Here is a 13,954-nt window from a genome sequence, read left to right on the forward strand (position 1 = left end):
ATTACTAGAATTTTAGCTGTTGATTTCTGAAAATCTGTGATTTATCCTATTTATCTTTCATTTTGGACACTTACATAATGTGCACATTTTCAGGGAAGCCCATGGGTCTGACAGACAATGAAACAGAAACCATTTCCTCGCACTTTCTTTCTCAGTCCTTTTCTATGAGCTACTGCTATCATACTCCCTTCATTTGAGATACAAATTGGGTCTGCATGCACACATGGAAGAAATAGCAAGAGTTGAATCTGAAATAAAGTAGGGTTTATGCATCCAGTTGTAATAAATAACAGACAGAATTGATAAAGCAATCTGTAAAACATGCTCAGTTTTCTTTTTAAAGAGAGTGACTGCTCAGTTTTCGTTATGGACCTCATCTTCAGAAGACATTTAACATTCTCACAGTAATTAGACCAGCCCTGCTGAGTGGCTTCATCCTCTTCCTCTGATTCCAAAACGATGTAATAGGGAGAAGTAGTTTAACTCTGTCACCAGGGTGTAGATCGTGGTATTTGACTGGACTAATCAAATCTGACAGACAATTTCTATCGCAATTATTCACTTCAAAAAATGATTTGTTGTGAGAAATGAAGTTGGTAGCCTAATATCCCAATATGTGAGGATTTATGAAAAGATAACTTTAAAAAAATGCCTTAAAACTCCTAATGCACCACTGCTTTCAATCACTGGTGTTTTACATACATGTAAGCCAGCTCTCTTCCAGTAGTAATTGCTGTATTGATTAATCATGCATTTTGTTTTCTCTTTAAATTTTTCTTCAGAGTCAGTTGTCCACCAAGGGTCTAAATTTCCATTTTTGTCATATTTTCGACCTTAAAAAAGAAAGAAAACAAATGTTTTTGTAGGAGAAAACCCCATACTTTTTCAGTTTTGGAGTCTGTCATCTGCTCAGAAGTGAGAGGTGAATGTACTCATACAGGTATGTGTAGAAAACGGATAAGATCAATGAGCAAAATCTTGACCCCACACAAGTCAGTGGTGAAAAGCTGGCATTCTATTTATTGTCATAATTCCCATTTTCAGAAAAAAACAGTAATGACTAATGAGTTCTGTAGTACATTTGATAATTACATAGTGCAAGAGGCATATGAGCTTTCTTGTAAGTATAATTGTGAGTATTTTTCATCCTCAGCCCATATGTCTTTGATTCTGCAAACCTGATGATAACTAATGTATTATTAATTAATTATACGCTTGACCAGAAAAAAAATCCATTTCATGGAAACTTCCGAAGTTTCCATTTTTTACCGTGGAGCAAAACCAGAACATTTTAACCCTATTCATGGAAGCAAAGACATCTCATTCCCCAGGCGGACAGTTACAGCAGTGGCTCATGGAAGATTCAGATCCCTGCTCCATCTCATTTTTAGGAGAGTAGCTATCTAATCTCCACGTGTCTCCAGCCAGTCAGACACAAGACACGTTAAGACTTGTTTTGAGAGCAGGTTTAGCTGCCCATGTGGATGCAGCCTTGCTCTGTGATTTGATTCTTCATTGTGACTGCAGGAAAGAGGGGTAGGGAGCATCCAGTAGACATGATAGCAAGTACTGAAGATGTTTTCTTTCATCTTTTTATTTCTTTATTTCTTCCCTGTGTGTTGCCTTGTTCAAGATGGCAAATTCACTAGAGATGTATTTATTTCTATATTTGGAAGGTAAGAGCCTGGGCAAGAGGTAGTGGTCTGCTTAGGGAATCACATCTCAGGTTCCTCTCTGACTGGCTGGAAGCATGGTGGAGATTAGATACCCTCCTGCAAATGAGAGGGGAATTTGTGAAGAAACATTTCTCCATCCTGGAGTGTTTGCTTACACAACATGTCGTAGATCAGTGCCAACAGGATACAAGGTTTTCCTTTTATTTTTTAAAAGGTATTCAAAGTAACACAACATAAGCAACCTAACTTTAGTTAGGCAGTGAGGTAGAAGCCTGCTTTTCCTTAAACTCCTTATATTTTTGGTGGAAAGAGGTTTCTCTAGACAGTGAGTCAGAGTGGGATATCAGTCAGACAGCCAGAATTGCTCCCTAGAGAAGGACGTTCGTGTTTCTCTCTCTCTCTGCCCCCGCACTCTCTCTCTCAGGAGCCCGATTTTGAAAACCACTTCACTGAGATAGACAAAATTAGATGGTGGTAATGCCCCACTCCACCCAGTTTTTCAGGACAGTTGGTTTGACATTTTCAGACCATTTCTTCTTTCTCTCTCTCTCCTTTTCCTCTTTTTTTTTTTTTTAATATTTTGCAATACATTTTCTATTCCACCTCTGTTACAGTGTTGTATTTTAGTATTTGTATGTAATTTTCATTTGAAAAAAGTTAAAATTGAAATGAAAAAATTTCTTGGAAGTAATTTTTATCAATCAGAAGTTATCCCTTTGCCCTTCCCACTCTCCCCAGTTGCTGATTTACTTTCCATTCAAAATAAGCAGTGCCAAACTTGTGACATTCCTTACCAAACAAAATCTGGTTCAAAGCAACACTGTATGTAAATAAATAAATAATAAAAAAATAACTTCATAGTTTTTTTCACACAATTCGGCATTGTTAAAAAACATAGCAATAAAAAAGCTAAAGCATATAGAAGTCATCTCCAACACTCACCATTGCTATCAAATCCATGAGTAAATTCGTGGCCAACGATTACTCCTATGGCACCATAGCTTAATGACCTGTAACACAAAGCAGCAGTTTGCTCAAAATTGTCTACACTCATGAACATTAAAGGACAGAAGCCCTCAGGAAAGATCATTATTTATTTAAACGGGGCGGAGGGGGGGGAATAGGACTAAAAATCGTACCTGTACCATTTTGGCTTAAAGCTGTTGAAAGTCTGAATATTAAACTCTTACTTGTTTAAAAGCAACCTTTAACATAAAACTTTAAAAAGCGTTGTGATGGTTCAATCTTTTAACCAAATCCCTTATTAACATCACATGAGCTCCAAAATGTCTCCTTCAGCTGACTGCATTGTGTATATTCTAACTGAGAACAGGACAAAGCTGCAAGTGAAATTATTCTCTTAGCACCATCATGAAAAAAGAATAGATCGAAGGCTGCAATGGGCTTCTGAAATGCCAGCTCCAGTCATTCTTCACTAGCATGCAACAGACTTGCAAATGACTGACTCTAGATTGTAAAACACTAAACAGATCTCTCTTTTGTTTTAAAAAGAGAGATCATACAATTTCCTTGTACCTGCACAGGAGTAGGACATGATCTACAGCCAGATCTAGAAAGAAGTATTTTGTATTCCTGATAGGCAAGTATATTTTCCTCACTATATCCAAATACATTGTAATAAATATATCCAAATAAAAATATTATATGTTACCAAAAAAATATATCCAAATAAATATATCCAAAGAAATAGGGATGAATTAGGGAAAAGTTCAGGGCTTTTTTATATCAAATGCAGTGGATATTGCATGGGAAAAGTGATCCACTAAATGCGTCTTTCCTTTGTTAAGTTGTTCTTCATGATTTTAATATTTCAGTTATTGAGATTCCATACTTCAAAGTAGTTTATAGTATTTACAACGACTGTATTGAAATAGGAGAAAGGCAGAGGGCTATGAAGTAATATGTTATTACCCGACCTAATGATCCGTAGCAGACTAATTGCCCATCTCAGTCATGCCCAGAAAGTATTATAAGATTTAATTCCCCCTGCTCCCATGACAATTCTTCACTTGTTTTTTTTCTTTCCTGAAAAATAATTTGCATGTGATAAAATCTTCCCCACTGCTGTTTTCCCCCAGTACTACTGCAAACATTGCCTAAAAAAATGCTGGTTAAAATTATACATTCCAGCAGTGGAAACATCATCCCTTTGTGTGACAAATTTGTAATCTTGTGTAGCACACAGCGATAATTATCCATACTAAATGCACTATGTTAGACTTGTTTTCCACATCTGAAGTAAAGTGGTTATACAGGATCTTTTGCAGCTGGAGAAGTATAAAAAGAATGGCACAAAACACGTAAAGAGGTCAAGAAGAACCAATAAGCCCTATTACTAAATACATCTTGTTTTTCCTCTAAGATTCTTGGTCACCACAGGTGTCAGGGACAAAGAACAGGCTGGTGCCCAGTCGCTCTTAGGGCTTTCACCAGCTCCAAAAGATGAAGTGAAGTTTGGGGTGAGTTCTGGCCTTTGCTTCTGTGAACCCCCTTCAGTATTTTGTCCAACTCAACAACAATTTTGCCAGAAATGCTCCCAGCTCTGCTTATGCTCTTCACTGCTGGGGCACAGCTGGACACAGATGGAGGAGATTAGGTGCAGCAGGTACCCAGCAGGTACCATATTAGAGGGGAAATTTCTGGGACCAGGGAGACTCAAAGGACTGTAGGGAAGACACCAACTCAGGTAGTCTGAAATCTCTATTTCAATATATCTGGCATTGAAGACTTGTAACTATGAAAGATGGTATTTGAATGGTATTCTATTTTGTGTACTGACATGTTAAAGTGATAACTTAGCTTCCCTTTATGCAAGTAGCTGTTTTATAGTGGTTATGCTGGAACTGGACACTGAAACTCCACTAAGTGTTAAATATTTGCTAAATCAGTTTTCCAGCAAGTGCTGGTGACTTTTTGATGATTTTTCTGATTTAGTGCCATGTACTCTTTCTTTTAAGCAGACAGAAAACAGATCCAGAATATTTCAAGGACAAAAGCAATCTGTTGTCTGATATAAAACAGTTACATTTGTTTACTAAATTTCATTTTGATATGTACTCAAGCAAAACCAATTTAAGCTAAGATAACCTTTAAAAAAGAGAAATGAGCAAAGTATAATTCTTTGAAAGAACCACAATTTTATTGCTATGGCAGAAGGTCAGGGTACAGAGAAATCTCTTCTGAAAGCAAAGCTGGAAAGAGGTCTGCAATAACCACAGCAGAAAATAAGTTCACCTTAACAAGAAAGGACTTTCTTCTATCCCAAATTACCACTTAGAAAGTCACCTGGCTCATAAGAATTCTCTTTGGATGCAAATTCATTTGTTCCTAAATTGAATACATCTCTCTACATACATTGCCAAATTTCCTGTTTACAAGGACACACCCAGACTGGAAGATGGCAAACCCAAAATGTTTTAAAAGTTTGATTTTTTTTTAACAAAGATTTATTAAGGATATGTTTCACCAGTAGCTGGATTTATATAACTGCAAAATAACTTTCAGAAACTGCCGTCAGAAGCTTTTCATGGTCTTATCCTGCCCTAAAATAGAAAGTTATTGAACTGCACAAAAGCAATGATTTTTCAAAATTAAATATGCGTGACCTATAATTACTCTTCCTCAGCTACAGTAGCACATGGGCCTGCTCAGGCACTGACGCACATGGAGATATCCTCATGCACCTCAACAGGCACAGGTGAAGGCTCGCTGTTAATCCTAGATATTAGCAGAAGGTGAACAATAAACTGATAATAAATGGTTTCTCAGGGTATTCACTTCTGTTCAGGAAGTGTTAGTTACCTGATTTACAATTCCTTTTAATACCTGCCATGTGCACACTGCTGCATCTGCACGCTATAGCACGGAAACGCTTCCACTCAGGTGCACTTAATTAGCAATTCCCGTGAGAAATCAGTCATCAGTTTAAGGCAACAGCAACACATACAGCTCCCAAGGGCAAGAAAAGTTATGGCACCAAGCATCAGTTTTCAAAGTCTGGTTTTTCAATAGTAAAAGCAGGATGCAGCAGGGAAGAACAGACAACCCAAGGGCCAAGCTTTCCCTACAGAAAGACAACACGGTATTCCTGTGCACTACCTGTTGGTCTTATTCAACAGTGTAGCCTTCTCCATGCCCCCTTCTTTGTCTATATGTTTCCAATACCTTTCCCTGTTATTCCTCATTTCCAGGTGTACGAGGTTCCCTGCTGCAGTACTTACCTAGGATACTCTGTTCCCCAAAAGAAAGGCTTTTGCAGTTCTCCTGCTGGGAATCCTGCAATACCAAAAACAATAATTAGTGAGGTCCCTAGTTCAATACAGCTGTGTAACAGTCACAAGGCTCAAAGGGTCTGGATTTTATGACCTTTTTTGTTTAGTTTCAGAAGGTTTTGCTTTCCCTCAGGTGGTAGTTGCAGAATGCAGTAGAGAGGATCTTTGAGAAGAAGCAGAGATCCTCCCTCCTTCAGAACCACAACGGCAACAAGATGCTGCACTGCTAGGACTTTATTTTCTTCCATAACTACACACGTCTGTGTGTGTAAGTGCATGTGTTCCTGTGAATAAACACCTACTGTTTTCTGTGAAAAAGAAGAATGCTATTGGATTGCCCTCAGATGTGTTGACAGATCAACAGAGAATACACAGGCAAAAGCAACAAGAAGTAGGAAACTGTTAGCTTAGTGAGGCTCCAGTGCCTAATAAGGCTGTAGAGTCAGTCTAGCTAAAGGAATTGCTTGTCTGCTTCTGGTAACTAACTAGTTGCCAAAAACCTGTCAGTGGAGACACTCCAGAGAGTGATGATCTACTTATGTTGCACATAGGAACCAAAATGGTTCCTCAAATTCAAAGTCACAGGTCTGTTTCTAATTCCTGGATGACACTTCAGTGCCATGGTTCTGAAGACACAGGAGCTGAACATGGTAACAGTTTAACAGCCCAAAGAATTGTTAAATAACACAGGCACCTATGGGCAATGTTTTCAAATGCTGGTGAAAAGTGTCATCCTTCCAGGCCCAAATGTGGAATTTGACGTCTCGTGCCAGGAATTCCCATCCTTAAAGCACAGGCATACACCTGCTTTGAAGGTTGCCCCACATGGACATCGCCTTGTCAATGAGGAACCAGTTTCCTCAGGTGATTCACTTCCTTTCCCATGAACCTCTGCTCCAGCTTATGGGTCTCCCTTCAAGGAATCACCTCGCCACCCGGATCAAAACAAAAGCCACATTCACTTGCTTCTGACCCTATTCAGTTTTTTGCTGATAAACAGGACAGGGATTTCTTTATATCTGAGATAAATTGTCAGGCAATATTTTGTCCTTTCCTTACAAAGTCTTTAAAGACAAGATGCTGAGTGTAATTCGTGTCAAATGATGCGGCAAGTGGCGTGTCTTCCTGGCCTGCCCATCTGCTTGCTTCTTGCGCCTCCCTTGCTGCATTGACTACCTACCTGCAATTGACTTAGAAAAATTGTGTTTTTCAAACTTACTTTGAGGGTTTTTTCCCTTACTTCTCCAGATGCTGCTTTGTTGTTTCAAGCATGTTGAAAAGCATTTGCTTTTCCAGTGCTACAAAACACAATTGTACCAATGTACAATTGTACAAAACACAAAGTGTTCCTGATCTAACTCTCTTTGCCTCCCAGCACACACAGAAGAGTCTTCAGTATTTACTATGTGTGTTTTTAAACATCTCACAGCAATGGTACACTCATGCAACCTGATGAAAACTGCTTGTTAGTACACTAAGTTAAGAGCTGGAAATTTAGTCTGATTATATTGCCTGGTTCATTCCAAATATTGAACCTCAGGAAAGGTTTTTGAACATGCCAAAAGAGACCATTTAATGAAGGAATCATTAGGGTCCACTAATTCTGAATGATCCTCTCTCTCCAACAGCACATGAGAGGAGCTGTTGCCAAAATGAACAAATGAACCTGTGCTGAAGATGGTATGAACAAAGGTAGAACAGTCACCCCAAAAATCACGCTTAGGGATCACTGCACCAAAAGGTTATCAAGATCTTGTAAGGAGCTGCAATTATTTTGTCCAGGTATAGACTTGTGTAGCAAATTTGCACTTGTCTGTGTGACAGGTAGACATAATATACATTATTTACAGTAAACTAGATGCAAATCTTCACTCAGGCTCATCCATCCAAGAAATATAACCTCAAGGTGCCTTCACAGGACGTTGCTGAAACACAGTCAGATGTGAGTTAAGTCATGAGATAAAGTTTTCACTGAACAAGTCACGTGAATGCATGGGAAGAAGCTCCAATCCTGAGTCCATACAAGAGGCTGATAACTATTTTACTTAAAGTCAGGATCCATTTTAGCTAAGACATGTCTGAGCGTAGAGCTTGCCGAAGGAGTGGTTTCTGCTTCTGGGCACCTGTGTGAAACACTTTTGTAGTTTGATTGAACTAACAGAAGCTTAGGAAGTATTTTCATGTCAAAGCAGAGTCAGAAGCTACTAGAAGGTAAGACACATTTAAGAAAAATTCAGGGAACTGGAAAGTATTACCCACAATAGGATTTTTTTTTCTTTTTTAAGAAAAAAAAATTATCAAGTTTTGAAAGTCATTCTTGGGCAACTAGTAAAGCAAAGGTGTCCTGTCCTCCAGAGATTAGTAGCACTAAATAAGGGAGGGTGCTTATTGTAAGGGAGGGTGCCACTATTGTAACACTATAAGGAACAGATTTGGCGTTGGCAACACAGGGCATCCCTCTGTATGCAATGTCTTTCTCAGGCGAGCATCATCCAGACCATCCGTGGAGGGAACAAGGATAACAATGTCTTAGACCTATAAGCTCCTTGAAATTATAACAGGAGATAGATCACCCGACGGTTTCTTATTTTGTGCCATCTTGAATCCCTCAATTTAGGCAATTCCCTTGTGAAGTCTGTTTCTTGCTTGCTTAGCATATTACCTAAAAGAATTAATAACAAAACTCAGAGAGCTCATAGTAGGCTGTAGAAGCAATAAATACTAATGGAATTATTTATATGCCACTGGAGTTCAAGCAAGCAAAGCACTGATCTGGAGGAGTAAGTCAACCAGACTTCAGAGTTTCACATCTTAAGGAATGGATACAGGCACCGAGAAGGTACTTTAAGCTAACACTTCACCATAAATTTAGCCTGTAGTTCATCTTTTCATGCTTTCTCCCTCTACACAGCCCTAGAAGAGGGACATGGGCTGAAAGCCTCTGTCTCTGTACACTTCATTGCTAGTGCAGGCTTGGAGCCTACACTCAAGGCCGTTACTCACCAACAGCACACAGAGAAAACTGTGCTGTCTTATTACAGACCCCACACAAACCTATCTATCTGCCATATGTAGGACCTGGACTTACAGAATCTGCCTTGCCTACCTTCTTACAACCTACTTACTTTTTGAGCAATGTCAAAGGACTGCAGCATCTTTCTGAGATAGGTACTGGTGTCACATGCCACAAGAGTACCTGGAGGTCTGTGGACAGCTGAGTTCAAGCTGTCACAGAACAGCACTGGTACCCTACATCCACGCATCTTACCAGTGGCAAGGTGGGACAGCCAGGCTAGATCATCCTCCAGGGGGACTTTGTGCCACTGATTACAACACTTCAGAGCTCAGCAGTTCTGATCACAGCCCTTTAAGCCCAGCAGTTCAATCAGTTTTCACTCCACCTGAATATCCACTTGCCTAGCCCATTCTTCAGCAGCTTGTATTTGAGAATGTTATGGGAGACAGTGCTAAATGTTTTACTAAAGTCAAGATGAATCACATTTACGGCTCTACCCTCATCCACTGAGCCAGTCATCTCATCGTAGAAGGCTGGTCAAGGAAACTGTTTCCAGGATTTAGTCCATTATATACACAGAGACTGATGTGAGGCTGACAAGCCTGTAGTTCCCTGGATCTTCCTTCCTGAAGATAGGACTGACATTTGCTTTCTTCCAGTCCTCAAGAACTGGAACCCCCAGTCACCACAGCCTTTCAAAGACAATCAAGAGTGGCCTCACAATGACAGCCAGCTCCTTCAGCACTTGTAGGTGCACCCTGTCAGAGCCCATGGACTAGTGTCTGCCCCGTCTGTTTAAACTCTCCCTAACCTTCTCCTCCTCCACTGAAGGTAAGTTTCCTTGCTCCAGACTTCCCATCTGGTCTCAAGTGCCTGGGATTCCTGAAAGCCAGTCTTACTAGTAAAGCTTGAGGCAATGAAGGCATTGAGTACCTTTTGCCTTTTCCATGTCATTTGTCACCAGGTCCCCTGCCCCCATTCAGCAGTGGGACCACTTTTTCCCTAGACTTTCTGCTGCTGCTGCTACACCTGCAGAAATGTTTCTTGTTGCCCTTCACATCCCTCAGCAGGTTCATCTCCAGGTAGGTTTTGGCTTTTCAAAGTCCTGTGTCTGGACCCTCAAACAGTGATTCTTTGCTGAACTTTACTCACCTTACTGCTCTGGAACTCAGGGGCATTTCAAGCGGTGGAGTACATCTGGCTTACTTCAAATATTTCACTCAGAATTTATGCTGATCTTGAAGCTCTGACAGCACTCTTTACCTGCACAGAACAACTTTTAACCTAGCTGAAGGTTTCTAGCTTTATTTTATCCTTTGTATCATTTTCAGCCTCTCACCGCAGCAAGGTGCTATAAAGCTTGCTAGAATGTATTTCAAATTTGAAACAATTTTTTTTGTTTCAATTTTACAGGGGCTTTACTACTATTAATGAATCCACTTACCAGCTAATACCTTCATGGTATTATACAGATTTTGCAGATGAACGCCCCGAGACTCAGTGTAATATTGTTACTGAGGAGACACAAGCAATCACATTTCATCTGATGATAGTTCACTGAAATGATGCAGACTAATAATGGATGAAGTAAACTAAAAACATGTGAGATGATAGCTCACCAAATCATGAGGAAATTTGGAGTACAAATCCAAATATGAATTCAAATTCTATAGTTCAATTACATGACTCAGTTATATTGCATGATATTTTTAACAGAGCAAGATCAAGCAAAGCCTTATTCCAAGTCAGTGCATTTACAATTTCCAATAATTAGTTGGGTTGTTTAAAGCAACTTCTGACAGGCTAGTCAATGAGCTATGCAAATAATGAATATGGGAGGCACCTGTGCTAGATTGGGTGATATACAGAGTACTCTGCCAATTACTGTGCTGGCAACTCTCCGTTGTGTTTAAAAGCTGTAACTTGTTTTTCAATGTCATTGAATGAATTCAGATGGAGAGTTTTAAAGGGATAAGATATAAGCAGAAGACTAACTGCTGGTCAGTAAACAAAGGATATTGAATTCACATAAGGAATTAAACGTGAAGATGACTAGGGTGTTGGTTAGTTACCTAAAAACAGCATGAAGAGCAGAGTACATTTGTTTTAAATGGTTCCACAGACTTGTGTTTGGACAACTGAACTCTTTCCAGTGCCTTTGAGATGACTTTGCGTGTCTTGCTTGGGCTCTGGCTGCCAGTATTGATGGGCAAAGGTGTCCTGCAAGTTCTCGCTCAGATATGCCAGACATGAGGAAACATACTGGATGCTGTAGAGCATCCCAGACAGCTTTCAGCACCTGTTTGTAGGTGATCAGGATCAAACTACATCCATGACATAGACAGTGCACCCTCAGCAAGTTCGCAGACAACACCAAGCTGAGTGGTGCGGTTGACATGCCTGAGGGATGGGATACCATCCAGCGGGACCTGGACAAGCTCAAAGAATGGGCCTATGTAAACCTCATGAGGTTCAACAAGGCCAAGTGCAGGTTCCTGCACCTGGGTCAGGGCAACCGCCAGTATCAGTACAGGCTGGGTGATGAAGGGATGGAGAGCAGCCCTGATGAGAAGGAGTTGTGGGTACTGGGTTATAACGAGCTAGACATGAGCCAGCAATGTGTGCTCACAGCCCAGAAAGCCAATTGTATCCTAGGCTGCATCCAAAGCAACGTGGCCAGCAGGTCAAGGGAGGTGATTCTGCCCCTCTACTCTGCTCTGGTGAGACCCCACCTGGAGTCCTGCATCCAGCTCTGGAGCCCTCAGCCCAGAAAGACATAGACCTGTTGGAGTGGCTCCACAGGAGGGCCACAAAAATGATCAGAGGGGTGGAGCACCTGTCCAGTGAAGAAAGGCTGAGAGAGTTGAGGTTGTTCAGCCTGGAGAGAGAAGGCTCTGGGGAGACCTTATCGCAGCCTTTCACTACTTAAAGGGGCTTATAAGAAAGATGGGGACAGACTTTTTAGCAGGGCCTTTAGCAACAGGACAAGGGGTGATGGTTTTAAACTAAAAGAGAGTAGACTTAGAGTAGATATAAGGAAGAAATTTTTCCCAATGAGGGTGGGGAAACACTGGCACAGGTTGCCCAGAGAGGTGTTAGATGCCCCATCCCTGGCAACATTCCAGGTCAGGTTTATGGGGCTCTGAGCAACCTGATCTCCTTGAATATGTCCCTACTTACTGCAGGGGGTTGGACTAGATGGCCTTTAAAGGTCCCTCCCAACCCAAACTATTCTATGATTCTAAACTCTCTGTCATAACATGGACCTGAATCCTACACTTAATTTCAAGTTTCATCCTGTAGACAAGGAGGATAGAAATCAAAAATTGTGTAAGGATATATAAATTGTTTAGGGCACAGGAACTGTTCCATGCTACGCATGAATACAGAGTTTAACTTTCCCAGGAGAGGTGAATAAATTCATTAACAGATAAAGAGAAGTGACGGTCTTAAAGCAGAGGACGCAGCAGCCTCTGGTTCAATTCTTGGCTCGGTTTCTGCTTCACCTGACAAGAGGCTCTTTGCTGTTCATAGAAAAGAGAGACCCCAGCATTTCCTCACCTCAGTGGGCAACGTGAGGAGAAATGTGAGATGGTTTGTGAAAGGCCAAAGAATACTGTGTGCTAAGGGACTAGAAAACTTGTGAAAACACCTGTTTTTACAAGAAACTTTAGTCTTTATTTTCTAAAGAAAAAAGCTCACTAGATTCCCCAGAAAAAAAAAAAGAACAAAGTTCTCCTATTTTATACATTTATAGATAAGAATTTTAGGAAGAAGAAATAAAGAATGAATGTAAGGATCATGCTTCATCTCACCTGTGACTGTAATTTAATAAAAGAGAATACTGATCATTAGTAAATACGGAAAATTGAAAATGAGGGCTCACTTAAGAACACGTACAGCTTACTTAATAACAGCATTCAGAAAGCGTTCAGTCCAAATCTGTTATGTTCATTAACCTCCTGGAAACTAACGGCACACTTGAAACTACGTCATCAATAACCTTCCAATTAGTCCAGTTCTAAGGGGAAGAGAAAGTGCCCCCACGCGCAGCCGCCTCGCCCTCCCCGTGCCACAGCCCTGTGTGCTCTGTGCCGGCGCTCCCCGGCTCCTGGCGAGGTGGGAGTTCTCCCTCGCAGCTCTCGGCATCCGCAAGCTGCCAGCATCAGTAGCTGCATGCCGCTTTCTATAGAAATGATACTCACTGGCTAATATGAGCTCTCATCTGTGGTCTTCTCTAAGGATGCTAATTTGAATGTAATTTTTAAATTCTGTTTTAGATTATATCTTCTTCCTGTAACATGTAATGAAGCCGCTCTCTAAAGAGGCCTCTTGACTTTCACTAGAGCACAAATGACTTAGAAGGAGCGTGGGTATAAACTTACAGAGATAATATCAACAGTAGTTAATTATCCAATACATCTATCCAAGCTTACACCTCATGAGTGTGTGGCTTATATTTGCCTCAGTTCACTGTAAATCTCCCTTTCGTTACTGTTCACAACCCACAAACACTAGTTTTTTTGATATATTTTAGAGACATACATATTTACACTTGGAAAGAAAATTAAATACAACAAATGTCTAATGAGCAGTTCCCTTCTATCCTTAAGATATCCAAGGGCCAATATTTTAGTGCTGTAATGAAGTAAAGCCTTTTCTTCAACAGAAGTATGCTGGTATACTTTGATCATCACTTGTATCTATTTTCAGCACATATTTGTTGACTGCTCTAGAGCTCATTAAAATAAACAGAGCCTTTCAGAAAGTGTTTTTGTGTTCCAGTGATGATAATTGAAAAGATAGTATTCATGCTGCTTAGATTATATGAAGGGTACTTAGATACACTTTTAGAATCTAAACATAATGACATGTACCTGCTGTCCTTCTTAAGTACCTATAATTGAGGGGAAATTGTCAAGCAAATACAAAGAAAATTGAAAAATGATCCAAACTATGATTGGAAAATT

General features: G+C 40.3%; 1 protein-coding gene across 1 annotated transcript in view; it reads right to left on the reverse strand.

Annotated features, from left to right (window-relative positions):
* PHEX (phosphate regulating endopeptidase X-linked) overlaps positions 1 to 13,954 on the reverse strand; it is a gene marked incomplete at both ends in the record, with an annotated part of 106,088 nt that overhangs the window by 7,769 nt on the left and 84,365 nt on the right. The window contains 3 exons of the mRNA XM_082012581.1: positions 703 to 833; positions 2,619 to 2,686; positions 5,918 to 5,972. Of these exons, the coding sequence (XP_081868707.1) occupies positions 703 to 833; positions 2,619 to 2,686; positions 5,918 to 5,972 (254 nt within the window). The remainder of the gene's footprint in view (positions 1 to 702; positions 834 to 2,618; positions 2,687 to 5,917; positions 5,973 to 13,954) is intronic.

Source organism: Phaethon aethereus (assembly GCF_964289735.1).
Source record: "Phaethon aethereus genome assembly, chromosome: 1".
Classification (NCBI taxonomy): domain Eukaryota; kingdom Metazoa; phylum Chordata; class Aves; order Phaethontiformes; family Phaethontidae; genus Phaethon; species Phaethon aethereus.